Source organism: Teleopsis dalmanni, chromosome 2 (assembly GCF_002237135.1).
Source record: "Teleopsis dalmanni isolate 2A chromosome 2, ASM223713v2, whole genome shotgun sequence".
Taxonomy (NCBI): domain Eukaryota; kingdom Metazoa; phylum Arthropoda; class Insecta; order Diptera; family Diopsidae; genus Teleopsis; species Teleopsis dalmanni.
The window spans coordinates 55,233,719-55,253,373 of record NC_051847.1 but is presented as its reverse complement, the minus strand read 5'-3'; the positions used below and the strand labels follow the sequence as shown (position 1 = coordinate 55,253,373).

General features: G+C 27.3%; 1 protein-coding gene across 3 annotated transcripts; it reads right to left on the bottom strand.

The window, feature by feature from the left end:
* Positions 1-457: 457 nt before the first annotated feature.
* On the bottom strand, positions 458-18,475 carry LOC119679354 (serine/threonine-protein kinase Genghis Khan). 3 transcript variants are annotated; one of them, XM_038091660.1, is made up of 18 exons: positions 18,291-18,475; positions 17,153-17,398; positions 15,737-16,008; positions 13,995-15,242; positions 13,326-13,936; positions 12,953-13,095; positions 12,695-12,869; positions 12,416-12,522; positions 5,392-5,501; positions 4,157-4,861; positions 3,811-4,087; positions 3,308-3,736; positions 3,015-3,215; positions 2,771-2,956; positions 2,625-2,709; positions 2,371-2,570; positions 2,208-2,305; positions 458-653 (listed from the first exon to the last, which is right to left on the bottom strand). In XM_038091660.1, exons 1-18 carry the CDS (start codon positions 18,322-18,324, stop codon positions 567-569), a joined length of 5,214 nt encoding a protein of 1,737 aa, XP_037947588.1. In that variant the 5' UTR covers positions 18,325-18,475; the 3' UTR covers positions 458-566. The 3 variants fall into 3 exon arrangements, with proteins under 3 accessions (XP_037947588.1, XP_037947586.1, XP_037947587.1); XM_038091658.1 differs by lacking the exon at positions 18,291-18,475 and adding an exon at positions 17,628-17,882; XM_038091659.1 differs by lacking the exon at positions 18,291-18,475 and adding an exon at positions 17,628-17,882 and having other exon boundaries at positions 2,371-2,561.
* Between the last annotated feature and the right edge of the window lie 1,180 nt (positions 18,476-19,655).

Sequence of the window (19,655 nt, the reverse complement as noted above, 5' to 3'; positions counted from 1 at the left end):
TTGTTTACAATTATAAAATTAATATGTAATACTTTTAAAAAAACAAAATTTAATAAATATTTCAGTTGCTTTACCCATTCTTTCTTTTGCAATTACATAAATAGTGGCCAATCAAAATAAATTTAACAGATAATATTAACTTATAAAACACCAATTTTACATTATTATTCTCTATTAACTAACTAAACTATTTTGTTGCAGAAATATATAAAAAATTAGTAAAAAAAAAAAATATTTAAGTTACACAATAATTGCATGCTGAATTTTTAAGGGCAGTTAAGTAATTTATTTAAAATAAAAGCAGAAAATAGTTTTGAGTAAATATTGGATTCAACTTAAATACAAACTTATGTTTACGAATTAAAAAAGATTAAAAAGATATGTGAATATAATATATATTTATATAAAAATAAAAAAAATTTTAAAAATTTGTTAAGGCACATAAAACACAATACAATTAATTTTAGTTATTAAACTTTGCTTTGAAATTTTTATTATATTATTTCAAACTAATGTATACGCATAATATGCATTAATTACTCTTAAAATATAAAATTAATAATAATTTATTGGATATCAGTAGATGGAGATGGCGGTTCCGATTGTGAATTGCTTCTTACGCTATGTGATATTATTGACATATTATCAATACCCTAAAAAAGAAGAAAATACAAAAATATCTTAATAAATTTATATAAATATTTTAAAAGTGTTAATATTTAATATTAATTTTATATTTACTATACCCTGAGCTAGACTCACAGAAAACGCAGTTTACTTATGTTCAACTATCTAAACAGATAAAAGCGTTATGAGCGATGCGGTATTCAATAAGATTTAACTTCTTTTTTTATTTGTAAAAACAACTTAAATAAATAATGCAAACAGTTCTCTGCATAATATAACCAAGTAAGAATAAGTTACGTTGGGCTAAAGTGGCAGATGTTGCATAAAAGCTCACTTAAACACAAATAATGTCCCGTTGTTATATCACGGATGAGACAATATCCATACTAAAGGATCACATTAAAAGTAGAAGTCTGCAATCTGATGTCTATAATATTGAGTATATATTTAATTTTAAATAAAGACAGTTCTATTAGATCAGTAAAAAAAGGAACTCAAGATTTTGTATCTTGGCCTAACAAAATAAGGGCACTTACAAATAAGGTAGAGTATAGTTTCCATCTCATATGCAGAGTCAGAACTGAAATGGTCATAAGAGGGTACCTAAAGTCTTCATTATATTCATATGTGATATTAATATCGGAAATTGTATGAATCAGGCCCTCATTTTTCTAAATAGTGTATTGAGCGATTATATTCGCCAGTGAAGCGAGACGCTAAAAACCAGAGTATGGAATAGTGCGAATTGTAAATAGTATATAAAAAATATCTTAAATGAAAATAGTAGAATCAGAGTTTTGCAGGAAGATACTATTATTTTGAACCGGAAACAACTATACCATGGCATGTCTAATGCTCGCGGTACCTTCTGACTGAACTTGAAGCTAAACTAGAATGGACCGTTTTCGAGGTAACCAATTAGGAATATACTCTTGCTTCTTCTTTTCGGCTGATATCACAATTAACGACTTTGGAACTTCTGTACCAGTATTCACCTCGATTTATGTTTCAACAACAGCAATATACTTAAAAAGAACATTTTGTTTTGCTAAAACAAAGCTTTGGGAATGTTTAAGCTGTTATGTTTTTGTGTAAGCAGCCCCGACGATTAAAAACCTCTCTCATGCAATATTTTCCAAATGCAGTCAAGTGTAACGACAATAACTTCTATAAGCTCTCTGATTTTTAAGTATTCATAACCTAAATTGGTCAACCATCCCACTTTTAACTGATGCGTTGTGAAAGGACAACAGTAATTCACAATAATGTTTCTGTTTCTTTCCTTAATTATACTTAATCATAAAAATATTCACAGTACAAGACTACTAATTTTCATAGAATTAAAAAAATATGTACACCGTGGAGCATCTGTTTAATGTTTGGCCGCAAAAAGATTTGCTGTCACCCTATTTAATGGTTAATGTTTAAGAAAAATAACACTATGTATAATTTTACGTGTTGAGTTGCTTACAATATGACTTTCTTGTATCACAAAATCAAAAAAAACAACTGCTCTTCAAAGATATGTATGCTTAAGATTACTTAAAATATATTTAAAATGAAATATCTTTGCAACTCACCTCCAAAACATCTTTTAAACAAGACATATTTTCCATTGGACAGGGTGATCTGGGTTTATCGTCTATTTTTTCGGATGCATGATATTTAGATGAATATTCTATATAAAAGGTTTGAAATATTAACATATATAATTGTTTTTATCTTAGGTATATCTTAGTTTACCGTTATTAAAGTTTAATATCTGTCGTGTTGAAAACCGTGACGTTTGTGAATGAGAAAATATATTGTCAAGTCTGTCCGCTGTTTCAACAGTTGTCGGAAGATCAAGAAGTCTTTGATTTTGTATTCCTTCTCCTGGACCCATATGCGAAATATGATTAAAATTAGTAGGAGCAGATATCATTTTAGAACGCCTATCAATACTAAAAATTTATCAAATAATGATTTATCTTTTTAAATAAAAGTTTAAAACTTACTTTTTAGCAGTTTTATTCACTTCTTTAAATAAAAATTTCTTCTTTTGATTATTGCGCTCAATTCCATGTATATTTAAAATTTCTTCTATGAAAAGTGAAATGTAAAATAAAAGTTATAGTATAAATGAAAGTAAATGTTTTCTTACTTATATGTATATTTGCTAAATAAATTATTAATGGCGAATCGGTTAAGTAAGATAGAACAATATTGCCTTGATTATTTAATGGTTGTGAACGTTTAAGTCCAATCGATTGGACCCAGTCTGCTGTTTGCGCGTTAAAAACGTCGAGATGAGTTTCTGAGAAGACTAACAAATGACCATCCGAATAAGCTAAAAATGGTGGTTATTACAATAAAAAAATATTTTTGCAAATTAAATATTATTTTACTTATGTGTGTTGGTATAGCAGGATAAAGAATTTCTCGATCTCGTGATTTACGACCTTGCATATCGACATAAATTGCAAGTGTTTGAAACACCAATAGATATTCTCCGCCTTTTGGTCCAGATGGTATTTCAATAATACAAATAGCATCAACTCCCGAGTAATTTAAAAAGGCACATAATTGATTCTCTGGATGTATGAGAGCTAATAAAAAATTACAATAATAATATATAATTTTGAGTTCACTATAAATATACATTAAAATAGTTAAAATGATGAAGTTGATGAAAACTTACACATGGCTTTTGCTTCTCCTTGGAGAAAATAGGCTGTAAAGCCACTTTGATGGCCAACAATTAGACGCATATCTGATAAAATTTGTAAGCTTTGTACTGGATACGCTACAGTAAATTCACAAATTTTTTGATGCCTATAGCGATTGCGGTTAATTTCGTACACAACAATTTGCGTTTGGTTTGTTGGTCTTTTTAATCCGATGATAAACGAATAAACAGGATTTGGTGAATTTTTAATGATACCAGTACAAACGGCAATACAACTTTTTGAGTCCACAACTTTAATCCAATCAACATCACTTATTTCGAGAGCCCTAATAGGTAACAGACGTAAATGACGCTGTTTCCCACATAAAATGACTAGAATTTGCTCTTCTTCAACGTAGAAGAGTTGTATAATTTTTTTATTGTCACCAATTCGTGCGATTTCTAAAAAGCAAAACAAAAGCAAATATTTGAAAAAACAATATAATTACCATAAAAAAAAAACAAGTAATAATTACCGTTTAACTCTAGATTAACACTAAATAAACCATCCTCACTACCTATAAGCATTTGATCAGGATATATAATAAGTGCAGAAGTAGCGTTACGTAACACGGATGAAGAACCATCAAGAAGTTCATGAACTTTAAATATTGAGGTATTCGGAAGATTATTACGTTTTAGAATACGATGCAGTTCACTTAAAGCCACTACCCACTTAGTTTTTTCTGATTCGTTATCAGCTAACATAAGAGTATTTAACGACGGACCTCCTTCTAAAAGGGAAGTTTTAATCTGTAAAATAGATAAGCAATACAATTAACAAAAATATTTCATTTTCTTATATTTATTATATATATTTACCCTAAATATACATGGTACATCCTTTTTGTTAGCATGTATAACATCACTTTCTCTTACACTAGCAACAGAAAATTCTGGATCTCTCATATCGAGTACTTGGGTTACGTTAACACTTGGAAGAGCAGTACGATCAGAAGATATATCATATAAGAAGAGTTTATAGTCGCATACGACGACAAATTGGCGAACCCAGCCACGTTTAACAGTACCCATTTTTGGCACTTTTACATAACCTTCATATGCAGTACCAATACCACGTGTTGGATCTATGCCAAGAGGGCGTTTAATTTGATCAGAAGGCACTGGGCATATAGTTGGAACTTTTTGACAACAAGATGTATGACAAGCAAAACCACAAAGTTCACAGACAACACCTTGTCGCGTAAGACCAACCATCAATGATGTGCAATGATTGCATTTCGTAGGACTACTAAAAGTTCTAACCAAAAATTGATGAATTCTAATTTTCGACATATTAATAGTTGAATTTTCTGAAGGATTAATGCTTAGGTTGCTCTTTGATATATTTAACAAATGACTGTCATCCATACCATTACTACTATTATCTAGAAAATTATCACCATAGTGATGTTGATTCATGCTACTAGAACGTTCATCCGATGCAAAATGAAAATAATTTAATTGACCAGTAATATCGGATGAATCTTTAAATTCTTTCGATAAAGTGCTTGTGTCCGAATTTAACTGCAAATAATAAAAAAATAATTTAGTTTTTTACATAAATGTATATACATATATATGCGATTTATTAACAATACATAAATACTTCTAACTGTAGTTTCTTCAATTTTAGAATTAAAAATTATTTTAAGTATCAGCATTTAAAAATTCTTCTGCTTTAATTGAATAGAGATAATTAAATTATGTAGTGGCATATAATTAAATTTATTAGTATTAACCATTTTTGATATGTTGGAGGAAGATTTTTTATCCTTCAATATTCTCTATTTCGGTAATTAATGAAAATATATCTCTCATACGATTTTCTTCGTTTAGTAGACCAAGAAGTCGCATCCCAAAGTCTGAAATGACTTCGAAACTAAATACCCTGTGTAATTACAGACATTGAAAGACTTAATGATATTTACATATTTCTTGGCTTTTTCTAATTGCATCTGTATCTACTAATTATATATCATAAACTTATTATTTTAAAAAATACTTGTTCATCTATTACAATTAAACAATACTTTGTTTTCTGTTAATCTACTTACCATATCATCACTAAATGACTGCTCTCTGTTTTCCAGTTCAGCTTTATTCGAATTACTAGTTGAATCCTTAAAAAAGTAGTTCGAAATTTGTGATAAAGATCTCTTTTGAACTGTTTTTTTTTTTGAATTCAGCCATTTTATTTTAAGTGAAGCAGTACCACAACGATCCATTCGTAAATTGAAATTTGCATGAAAAAAAAAAGATTTTTTCCTTTATTATAAACACTTAATATATAAGAACTATAAAATAAATACTTATAAAATGTGCAGATTATATATTGAGTATTTACTATATATGTTTGTTATGTTATGTATTGAATATTCACTATATATGTTTATACACATTTGTACAAACAAATGTAAATATAATGTTCATTGATTATGAATGCAAACAAACAAAATTATTATATCAATGCAAAAATTAATATAAACAGAATTAAATGGGATATTTTAAATAAAGAAACCAGGTCTGTCCCGATACTTTGTAAAATCTTTCGAACAACACAACTCATCTAAACGTTTACACTCAGATTTATTCCGAGTTAGCAATATTTTAATCTTTTACAAAATAATATTCCTGGCGAATAATACAACCCATATTTAAATAACGATAATTAGAGAGCAATAACTTTCATTTTTAAGACTTATATCTGAATTATTATGAAAAAAAATCCGCGTTTATCTTTATGCTAAAGAGCAAAAGCATTAAATGTTAGTATTTTTCTTAACATGTAACTATTATGAAATAGATATAAGAAAATTTATTTGTTATTAGGGAATGACAACGTCAGATGTCGTCTCTGATTAGAAGATAATGAAGCTTTTTGTCATATTATATGTAATTGCTTTATTCTTCTTGCAAATAAGCATAGTACTGGGTCAAAACTTTTCAGTATCGCTAATATAAGACGTAATGATAAAAAAACATTCTGCAATGTACAGGCAGATTTTTTTTTTGGCAGAAAAAGTATCTTACGGTCCTTCTCTAACTCTGGAAATTACTGATTCTGGTACTTTAAACTTATTTAACTTAAGACATAAAAACCCCACATATATTCGTCTTTATGTCCTGATATTTTGGCAGTGTATCCGTTAAGGAAAAGCCAGTAAATAGCGTTATTATATATACTTATTTTACTCCACCATATTATCTGAAGGAGTTTAAAGCTTGGACTGTTGGTAATGAATTTAAATTTATTCAATTATGATAGTGTTAATGACTGTGTTAATTTGATATAGCACACACATGATAAAAAAGAAAATCTTTTTCCCAAAAAAGTTGAATTTCAAATTAAGTTTGCATAAAGTATTAATTTATAGTTTAATCACTATACACATTTATTATTTAACATAAAAATATGTACATATAATCTACTAATTATACTAAATAACATATGAGTTTTAAAACTTTTCAATATATTGGTATCTTTCTAGAATGCAGCGCAAAATATCAACTATGGTCGCAGTGCTCCGCTCCATTGTGAGCTGGGTCCCTGTTTATTTCTCTACTCTTCTATTCTATTCTATTCTATTCTATTCTATTCTATTCTATTCTATTCTATTCTATTCTATTCTATTCTATTCTATTCTACTTTCTATTCTATTCTATTCTATTCTATTCTATTCTATTCTATTCTATTCTATTCTATTCTATCTTTCTAGAATAAAATAAAGCAATTTCAATAGTAATTTTCTAAACAATTTTGGGTATATATAAAATTTTATATTCTCTGTTATGTATGCTATATTTCTGATGTAATACATGATTGTATTACAACCTAATAAATCATTTGTCGTGGCTCACACCATTGTCTGTACGCTGACCACTGCTGTCCTTTTGACGAACCTTCTGATCTGCTTATGAACAACTCTAATCCATGATACCACAACAGGCTATTTTTTGAAGTCAAGTGGGCTTTTGTACAGAAGGCTGTCACTGCAACCTAACCTAAACTAACATCATTTATATCCACCCAATATTAATACATAATAATTATTTCCCATTATCCAGTATGAGCAAGGACTACTTCTCAAAGCCTGCCGCCAATGATCAGTTGTGCTGCTTACAACTATAGTTCGATCGGAAAGTAGGCCAACTTTCTTAGGAATTTATGCGATCTTCAGTAACCAAAATAAATAAAATTTACCTCAAATTTCTATTTACCTCAAAGTAAATTTAAACTACAAGAAACGTTTTTCATTACAAAATTACTTTTCGAACAGCGCAGTCATCATTTCAGTACTACAGCTCTACTTAAGGTTCGGCTTAAGTAGACATACATTCTTTGCTTTGTGCAGTAATTATTTAGTTTCTTACACTTTGCTTGGCAGTATTGTCTTATGCTCGTCTCTTAACATATCCTTGTCTTCCTCTATATCCCATATTTAAAGGACGGGCATTAAAAATTATTTTTACACTCTTCTTGCGTACATCCTTGCGATATCAACCAGTAATATAAGTCATAATAATTTAGCAAATTTAAATATATCTTTCACTGTAGAAAATCTAGAAAGCTCACCATTCCTCGTCATACGGCATTTCCTGTCTTGAGTTCTTACAGTAACAATTATTTTTCTTAGAATTTTCTTTTTGAAAACTCTAAATTTAGTCTAGTCGTAGTATAAATCAATATACTGTTACCATAGCCATACGCTATGGTGGGTCTTATGTTTCTTTTATAGATTTTGAGTTTACATTGGGGTATATGATTCGGAATGAGAATATTTTTTTTTTGGTACATAATATGCTTAACCTGGCAGTCGTGCATATTATTATAAGTATTAATTAGTTCGTCTCGGTATGGAAATTCTGAAACACTTTTCAATTAATACTCATCGTTTTTGAATCTTATCTATGTCTTTTCGTTTCAATGTTTACATTGTTCACATAGCTTTTATCAATATATACAAAAAAAAAAATAAAGTCTCATAAAAACCATTACATGTGATTAGTCTATATTCACAGCTAAGTTAGAAATATAATATTGTTATTGTTGTAATCCGCTCTAATTAAAGAGCAGATTACAACCCAAAAGTGATCTACTTGTGTAGACGTTTAGGATGTGGCGAGCAGCATTTGGTCGTTTAACTCACCGAGTGGCTCCGGGACATAGACCCGATCGTTCTAGGAAGTATAGAAAGGCAATAGTATACTTGTATATATGTGATAGCTCCGGGACATAGACCCGATCGTTCTTGGAACTACAGAAAGGCAATAGTATACTTGTATATATGTGATAGCAACTTTACGTGCTACTTTATAATAACTACTACAAAATATTTACTTATCTACGATTTTATTATAATAATAATATATAAAATATAGATAATTTAATTTTAAAAAATTAACAATTGTAAAAAATAAGTAATAATAATTAATAATTGAAACAGCAATTATAGCAATAAATTAGCAGAACTGGGTGAGTTTCTGTATATGAACTATCTAGTATATATAAAATTTAAATACAATACAAAAGAATAAAGACTTTAAAAAAACTATGAACAAAAAAAATGAAAATATTTTAAAATCAACAACTTTATTTTTACTTTTATATATAAATATATATATAAATAAATAACTTGAAAATAATTAATTTGTACGCTATTAACACCTAACTTCTGGCTGTTGATACATAGCCATTACGTAGTAATAATAATAATATGCCAACAATACATGAAGTTATTCCAAGTAGTAAGGAGTTCTTATATTTATGAACTCTTCTTTTGTTCTTTGCTGCTTTAATGCATTTCTTATTTAAACGACTTGATCTGATTGGAGATTTAGTGCTGACATTTGAATAAAATTGGGAACTCTGTTCATTATATCTTTCAATATTTTCTTCGCTTTTAATTAAACCGCCAAAAAAGTACCAAATTTTTTTTATATACGAAATTTTAGCTATTGGGTGATAGTCCTTTTGGTTGGTTTTATTGTTAGAATTATTCACCAAAAATGTTTCGACGGAGTTGTCTTCGCCACTTTGAGAAATGTTATTCAGATTAGGTTGTTGCCGAATTTTATCTAAAAATTACAATTTATTAGTAAGACCGGCACCAATTTTGGCTAATTTTGAGCATAATTTTACGTATTCAAGCTTTAAAATGCTTTAAAGCAAGTTAGTATTGAAGTGAACTGGTTTCAACAAAGCTTGATTAGATGAAAAAAACAAAACATATTTTTTTCATGCCATACATAACTTAATTTAATATCTGAAAAGGAACAGATAAAAGACAAGTTACATGTTAGTCAAGATAACTGTTGTCTCGTGTAAGCCAAAAAAATGTATCATGGGGGTTCAATGCATTAGCATGATAGAAACACGTTAGTACTAGGAAAAAAATCGGAATATGTTTTTTTTTATTATGTGATCATGACATATCATACTTTTACATATTACCTTAAGAGCGAGATTTTAAATTTAATTAACAATTGTTACTTGGCTAATGCGATAGGTCTAACATATATAGCAAATATAGCAAAAATCAAGCTTAGTAAATTTAACAATTACTCAATTTAATGCAATTTTTTAGTAGTTGTCTGTACTGTTCAATATGTGGTATATATTTTGGTAAAGTTTGAGGTAAAATAAAATGTGCGAAGAAAATTTATTTTTTATATTAATATGCACTATATATTATGTAAATATAAAAAGCTTATTTTGGTAGAAGTGTCTTGTTTTTAAGCTTTAAGTAAAAAAATATATGTGTATATATATTATAATAAAACTACAATATATAAATAAGAAGTCTCTCCTAAGTTCCAGTTATTTATTTGTACTATATTTGGGTCATTATTTGTGTTAAAATTTGCTTAAGTGTACAAGGTCACCACTTCAACCTAATCCAAATTTTTCTTGTAATTTTCCTTTTTGTAATAATTTTAAAAATTAATTTAGAGTATGAAAAAATGTGAACATCATTTCTAGATATATTGACTATATTTTATAATTTATATTTTTATACTGTTTGATTTTGATGCAAAAGGAAATCGCTTAAAATGCATTTGTAAAATGCGACTGCAAGTGGGTCTATTTTGCACCTTATGAAACTTATCAACTTTTTAAATTATTAAAATAATAGATGTCATTGTCCATTTTAGTTAGATTCAGCTTTATAATTATCAATTGTCAACCCTAGAACAGAGCTAAATCCATCATTTTTACAGTAGAATCGACATTCTTTTAATTCGAAAATGTATGTAAGCAGTAGTTGCAGTGCGTTTGATCGCTGTATATAATTTCAAATTGTCTTTCAAATGGAGGTGTGTCTTCTCTAAAATTTTTTTTTTTTGTTGAATAATAAAAATTTTATTGTATGTATTAACTCCTTTTATTTATTTATAAAAGAATTTGTGTGCTTCATAAATTGTGTACTGTTATGCCTCTTTTTTGCTATGTCATTTTCAATGCCAAATATTGTCAGTATAATGAAAATGGGTAATTATATGATGTCATATTCGCATTCTTGTCAAGTGATGAAAACGCATTTGACACACCAGACAATTATAATTATTATTTAAAATGACATAGTGAAAACAAGGCATTACTTTCACAATATGTCATATATCTATTATATTTTATAATCTTTGTAAACGGTTATATTTCATTACAATCTTGAAACATTTATTTCATACTTTACATATACTTTGTATTATCATTTTTATACCAATAAATCTCCCTACGACCCGATTGCAGATAAATTATAACTATTTGGAAATACCAAGAATCTGAGCCCTAGTTGCCATCCTATGCTAATACTATCCTAGGTCCTAGCTTTGCCAATGCTCACAATATTGATATATTAGTGATATAGTGATATATTTCTAACTTATTTGGTCAAACAACCCGTTTTTGGCTATCAGCCTGACACAGCACTTTTGTTTATGTACATCTCCAGTCTTGTAGATCATGTGTGATTATATATACTACGTTTTCATCTCATTAGCCGTTAAGCTCATTTTCATAGACATACTAAGATATATTAATTGTTATAATAATAATTTAACATATTATTTTTACAATACCGAATTATTCGATAGATGAGAAAATTCGTAACCCAAAATTTTGGTATTCTTATAAAATTGATTTCGGTATATATAATATGGTAATATGCTACCATATTCAGGCTGCATCTAATATTTTATCTCGACGAGCTCCAATCACTATAAGTAAACGCCACACCTATCTCAAACACACATTCAATATATTGACATTCTTAAAGTCTCTGACTCATTGTAAATTTCGACAAATCATAATCACTATGATAATTTTAACTCTATTAATGGGTTAGAACAGTATTTTTTTGATCGATGTTTATGTTTAACACGTCCAAATGTTTTTCATACATCGTTTTACAAATATCAAATATATCATCACTTTGTTGAATTGTTATAAAATTTTATAATATCGTATAGAGCTCATCACTTTCTTAAAACCATGTATTTAACGGGGCTTACTGGGTGTTATTTTTATATGGGGTGTATTTTTATTGACAACATAAAGAACTGAATTTTAAATTTGAAGAAGTTATTTATATTTCCTTTATGATATTAACTTGACATTATATTGTTGAATATTTTTAGTTTATTTACAAAAAGTGTAGATCTTGAGTATTTTAAAAAACTTTTATATTATTTAAATATCTAACCTATATTGAAATACCATGCAATATAAATTTTTTGAAATGTAATAATCTATTAATATTGATAATAAATTGACGCTGTTTTAATGATTTCACAATGAGCACTGAATAGAGATGGAGCAGGTTTTTTCATAGTTTAAATTTATAATGTATTTTAAAGTTTTTTAAGTTATTACTTTAAACTACAATTTACGTGATAGCAAATATGGTCATATGGTTATTTAAAAAAGAAGCTACAAAAACTTAATCTAATTGTTTATTTAAATATAACAATAAAACTAAACATATGCGATTAAAACATGAATAGAATTGCGAAACCGTTAAATTTTCAAGTAAAACAAATAGTTACATAAAAAATAAAATAAAATTTTATAAATGTACTTACAAGTATCTGAACAATTACAACTTCTCTGCATATCACGTATTTGGCAATCCTTGTGTTGTAATTCGGTTATAGCAGACTCACACCGTTTTCTACTTTCATGTAGATCCCTTTAAATAATAACAAATATTATTATATATTTATATATTATATTGTTATTATATATTATTATTATATATTACTATTACATAATATTATTATTATATATTATTATTACATAATATTATTATTATATATTATTATTATATAATATATTTTTATTTAAATATTATTTATATTTACTTTTGTGTTGCAATGAGTTCAGCTCTTGTTTTGCTTAACTCTTCGGAAATTGTGGCTTTTGCTTGTATTTCAGTTTGAAGTGAACTTTGCAGATTTAGTAATTCCATTTTATCTAATTTCTGCGAACGCCTATTTCGCCAATTTAAATTTTCTGAAGAATTTTGGTAAAATGGACCTAGAGATTATAAAAAGATGTGAAATTAATATAATAAAATTTAGTTATATAAGTAATATACGATAATATAAAAAAATATTTACCTGTTTGCTTAAGATATTCAAGCTCTTCGGTCATTTTTGTAGCTAAGGCTTGTAAATAACTACGTGCATCTTTTTCATCTGACACCCATTGTATTATTTCTGACATCTGTCGTTCCCATTGAGAAATAGCTTCACGTTTTAATCTAAAAAACATATATATATATAAGGATATTTAAAAAAAAATAATACATTATTTTTAAATTCTATATAAAACACATGCGTTTTTTAAATTATCTTAGATTTAATGTTTAATGATAAATAATTAAAATTAAAAACATAAAACAATATTGATTTTATTAAAAATTTTATATAAAAGAACAATTAAAAATAAGTTTTGTGTAAAACAAAAAATTATGTTATAATATAATGTTACCTTAGTTCTTCAAACGTGTTTTCACTTTCCATTTGTTTTGAGTGTAAATGAAGAATATTTTTATTTTGTACATCGATTTCTGCAAGCATTCTACACTTTTCTTCCAGCCAGTTATTTCGTTCTTGATCGATTTTATTTTTCAATTCACTTATTGTATCAGCCGTATCATTTAACGAATCTAGTCGATTAGAATCATAGTTTTCTCGTATTTGTTGCAGTTCTTTATATAATAACTCCCGATGTTTTTCTGATTCATTAAGCTGTTCGCGTAAAGCTGATGTTTCCATATTATGCCGTGTCTGCTGTTGATCAAGTTGTTCATTATACTGTACTTCCAGACGTTCCATTTCATATCTGGAATTATCTGAACTATAGCCAGAAGTAAACGACATACTCCCATCTGAATTTGTTTTTGTACGTAATTCGTTTTCAATTTGTCGACAATATTCTTCCGATCGCTCCCTTTGCTTTCTTTCTTTGGTTGCCTCTGTAACAGCATCTTCTACTCTTAATTCCAACTCTCGACGATTTTTATCAGCTTTCCTGAGCTCATTCCTAAAACCGTCAATTTTTTTCATAACAGTTTCCAGTTCTTCTTCTTTATCGCGAACCTAAAATAAAAAACATATTTGAAAAATATATATTGATTATATTTCATATATAATTTACCTGACGTGATAATTTTTGCTTTTGTGTACGCAGTTCAGATAATTTATCTGTAACTTCTGAATATTCCATCATTGCTAAATTTCGTTGACTTATCGCATCTTTAAGTTCTTCTTCTTGTTGTTTTGAACGATCGAGCGCCTCAGTGCACTTTTTGACTAGATCACCATTTTCTCTTCTTAATTCGTTTATATCCTGCTCCAACTTTATTACGACAATTTGTTGTAAATTATCAAGTTCATCTGAATTTTTTATATTAAATGGTTTGTTTTCATCCCAATTCAGTTTTTTTAATTGACTTTCTAATTCGAGATTCTTCTTAGTTAATAAATTGACCTCATCCAACAGTTGACGATTATCATCATAAGATGATTTTTGATAATCTTGGTAATCTGAATTTGAAATTGTTGAACCTTTATTTTTTTTATTCTTTATATGTATTGCTTTTGGTTTTCCCAGATCAGAAAGGCAACAATTTTTTGAAAATGTAAAACCAATAAAAGGTAAATGAAGTCCTGAAAAGGCTGGATTCGATGTTGGTGGTACTGTATCAGAAAGCCGCATATCATCATCTACATCAAAATTCGATGTGTCTGTAGGGCTTGATACTTGTGGTATATAGGGTGCTGTTCCTTCTTTTAATGTTTCCCAATTTAAACCTTCAAACCATGGATGGTTTTTAAAATCATCAATACCATTTTGTCCTAAACGATATTCAGGAGCGCAAATAAGTTTTCGTATTAAATCTTTTGCATTTTCCGACACCACAAAACTTTCGTTTTCATGTGAGGGAAAATCAAAACTATTTTGATGATTCATTATTTTCCCATACGTCTCCACAAGACTTTCTGCATAAAATGGAGTTTCACCGAAAAGCATTTCATACATGCAAACACCTAGCGACCACCAATCGCATTCAGCTCCGTATTTACCTTGGCCATCTTCCATTGCACGTAAAATTTCTGGTGATATATAATCAGGCGTACCAACTGCAACATTCGATTGCACCATGCCATCAGGACCCAATCGTAAACATGATCCAAAATCAGCTAAACGTATGTGGCCAGTTGCATCCAAAACCAAGTTATCAGGTTTTATATCACGGTGAACATATTGAAGTTTGTGTACACTATTAATTGCTAATATCATTTCAGCAATATAAAACTTTGCCATATCTTCGGGTAGGTGATCCTCAAATTTACTTAATAATGTTAATAAATCGCCTCCACAATAATAATCCATAACCAAATACTAAAATTGAAAAAGCAAAATATAATATTAATATATTATATAAATGCTATATATACTCTTTTAATATTATTCGAAATAAAGATATTAACATAATAATGCAATAATAATATTATAATAGTCATATGTATTGCATATGCATATTTATCAGAGCTGTGAACCTTATAAACTTCTGAAGTAATTCGGTTTAGTGCTTTAAACCGATTTATCGTGCCTCTTCTCCTACTATTTCACAAAAAATTTGCAAACCCACAATGGTTTGATTCGAGGTTCGGTTTAATAACACTGAAAATTTAGAGATTCTAGCTAAAATTCGATTCTTATTTGAACCGGTTCACAGCGCTGATATTTATAAACACATAAATATACATACATATATGTGAAGAAGTGAAAAATAAAATTTATTTATTTAAAACATAATTTATAAAACAAAATTAATTAAATAACATTCTTTTCATCCAAATATAAATTTCAGTATCATGCATTTATAAACTTACTAAGTTGGTATCATCTTGGAAAGCATAATGTAAATTGGTAATCCATTGCCTATCCCCAAATACTAAAACATCTCGTTCCTCCCGAAAGCATGCAGTTTCCGCTCTTTTTAACATTTCCCACTTGTTTAAAATTTTCATGGCGTATATATTTTGAGTTTGAATCATCCGCACCACACAAACTTCACCAAATGCACCTCGCCCAATTATTTTAATTATTTCAAAATCATCACGAGACAGTCGTAAATGTTTTATAAGTGATACCACCGGTTTTACTGAAATCATATAGTTTATTTAAGTTAATTTCGATCTATTAGGTAACATATTAAACACATTCATATTGCATAATTATAAAGATTTAATGAAATTTTAAAGCTATAATATAAGTGATTTCTTATTTAAATGCTATTTGGAAAAAATATGCTTTCTGCAGTAAACATTAAGAACAATCTCAGTATTGCTGAACTGAATAAAATCTGCTGATGATACTGTAATGTATAAATGTAGAGTATATGAGAAAAATCCACACCGTTTTATTCCATAAAAAGTCGTAATAATATGTAATGCAAATATAAGTATACAAGATACAATATATAATAGCACAAAATATGTAAGACATAACATTTGTGGTATCCGATGAATTCACTTACTTGAATTTAATATTTTTCAACCGCAGGTACGTGTCATGCAAATACGTTTATATCCATATCTAAAGAATCATTATACCTATAATACTTATAATATTAACTGTATATTTAATAAAACTTATTCAGCTCAAAGTAATTCTATTCATTGCTAAGAACTTTTAACAACATTTTTGAACCAAACATATTTTCTTTCATAAATATATAACATTATTGATATAAGACTATGCTTTATACTTTTTACTACAACTTAAAACTTATAACTTTATCATCTATTCAAATAATACATAATAATAATACAGATAAAACTTTTATAAGTAGCAAAATAAACATTATTTTTTATAATAGTAATATAAAAATAAACTAACAAATAATGTAATATATATCACTATAATGAATATAAATTATTTGTATATCATTAATAGAATAAATTATTAATCTATGTAATACAGTTTAATGTTATATAATATTGATCATTTTAGTCATATCAGAAATAATTTTATTTAAAAAAAAAACGAATTCATATATTATAATTAAACATATATATTAGATAAATTACTTATATATTAAATAAATTAATTATATATTTAATATATTACTTATATATTAAATAAATTACTTATATATTAAATAAATTACTTATATATTAAATTTATTACTTATATATTAAATAAATAACTTACATATTTAATATCTTAAGTGTAAGTTAAAAGTCTATACTATATTTACTAAGCCACCAATAGATTTTATCACTATATATATTATTTAAACGTACCAAGTTTTATAAAATCTGATACAGTTTTCTCCCTTCGTAACGAAGAGTTACAACATTCATCATAAAGAACGAGTAAGGCATCCAAAAGCCCCTCCACTGAGATAGCTTTTCTGTCGGGAATAATAATATCTTCATCGTAGCATTTTTTCACGTCAAATATTGTAAACATTTCATCGTTGATTTTCTTTTCTAATATTATATATTCTAGCAGTTTGAATCTACGACTGTTGACTTCTGTTATCGAGCCTGAAATAAAAAGACAATTTTAAAATTGATAAATTGATCAAATCAAACTAATAACTAGGTTTTTTTTTTTAATCTATTAACTCTTCAAAACACTTTAAAATAATTTTTAACAAATATTTACATACAAAATAATATTATTAATGCTAAATATTATTTTTTTAAAAATTGTGTGTTAAAAATTATTTAAAAAATTATAAATATTAGAAACAAAATTGTTAATAATATTAACCTATATAAGAACAAGGATCAACAAAGGATATTGTTTTTATTTGTTCCATAATAAAAAAAATTGATTCATATCCACCGCAACAAAATAGTTGAAATAAAAAAAAATACAACCGAATTTGCGCATTAGCAGCGCCGGTAAACAAAGGCAACCTTTACGTAGATGGGTTACTCTTATGTTTTATATTACATGAGGTGCAGAACATATTTGTTTTTGTAATCATGTAACCAATTAGTGTGCTACCAATTTATTAAATTGTTTTTTTGAAAAGATAAAAATATTTTTGTTTATTTTATATATTTTTTCTCTTAACATTACTTTATGTTTATATACAAATCGAATTGAAATGTCATTTATAAAAAAAATGCACAAAATAAAAATATACTTTTCTTTTTTGAATGGTAGCAAACGACATTATTGATTACTTGACAAGAGTTTATTCACTTGTCTCGAATAGTTAATTAAAGAGATCCTTTTTCTTTAACACTTTTGAAAAAATTGAAAGAAAAATGTAAAATGGCATGTTAATATTATTTTGCAATTATTATTTAACCATATGAATACAAATTTTCATACGCACATAGCAAAAAAATGCACTGTCGGTATATATATTACGTATTAAATTTAATGCATAAAAACACAGCATATTAAAACAAATATATTTACCAAAAAAATCTGACTCGGAGTTTGAAGAACTCATTTTTTTAGTCTGTAAATTACAACCAGCTAAAAAATATTCATTTCACAAAATTCATACTACACTAGACAGGTTAAATATATATATGTATTTACATACAGTATTACATTCCTAAATATTTAGTTCACAACTTGGCGAAACAATGGAAATAAGAAAATGCCAAATAAAGAAATTTATATATGTTGAATAACAGAGAACAATTTTCTTAGACGAACGGATTGTGGTGAAAATTATTAAACAATTAGAAATTATAACGTTGTGCGCCGTTAAATATTTTTTTATTATTCAACGGTTTTAGATAAACTTAGGGCTGCTGAGCATAATTCTACAATGCGTATTTCGCCCAGACATTGAGATCTTCGGCAATAACAGGTTAAATTGCAATATAAATAATTAAAAATGGCAATATTAATATATTATAATTCATTGACACGTCGTTTTTTCGATACAAGTGTTGAAATTCATCCGTCAAATTAAAAAAACGGATAATATATTTATTGAAACCAGATGATTTGATAGAGATATTTGCAGAGGTTTAACGATTTTGTTTCCAACAGCATCTATCAGAGTCCTTATACTTTTCTGTAAGCAGTGTCATTTTAATAATAATAAATATTAGTAATATATTACAAAATATTAAGTTAAACAATAGATATGGCGGCATGTAACATTGCAAATAATTACGATAATGTCGCTGGCTTTTATTGAGTGAACTCTGCAATTTGCAGCATCTATACTCCTGAAATGTTTCGGTATTACATTTCCACAAAACAGCTAAATGGGTGATACATTTATGAATGTTAATTTATCATGACGGCGTTTAATATTACGCAACATAATTTGCCAACATTCTTATTCACACTCATTAATATTTGTCGAAGTGTGAACAGCAAAAATAAACTTATCTCGATTATATATGAAAATTAACGACATGCATGTCAATATATCGAAATGGATTGATTTTTATTACTCCACATGTAATTCTGGCAAATTTTGTTCTTACACATAAAACAAAATAAATTTGGTAATGCGACATTCCAGATTTATGAATGTTGTGCTTTAGTTTATATTTCATTTTCTGCCAACATTTATACAGTGACGATCAAACTATTATATAAAAAATTCAAAAAATCAATATTTTTGTTAAACTTTGCATGACATTGTTACTTGCACAGTAGAAGTGTATAATATTTGTTATATATAATTGAACAATTTGGCTATGATAATAACGATATTTATTATTTGTTTGTATATAATATAATATAATATTTTATTAATGCTTATTCATTGTTATGACAAAAGCATGGTAAACATTTATATTTGAAACAACTACA

Bases quoted from the DNA above. Each gene is read 5' to 3' on its own strand.
- LOC119679354 (XM_038091658.1), bottom strand. From the start codon at position 17,676: ATGGAACAAATAAAAACAATATCCTTTGTTGATCCTTGTTCTTATATA. The intron at 13,937-13,994 runs GTAAATTATATA...TTTTTATTTTAG, and splicing joins AGCAAAAATTATCACGTCAG to GTTCGCGATAAAGAAGAAGA. The intron at 13,096-13,325 runs GTAACATTATAT...TATGTTTTTTAG, and splicing joins AACACGTTTGAAGAACTAAG to ATTAAAACGTGAAGCTATTT.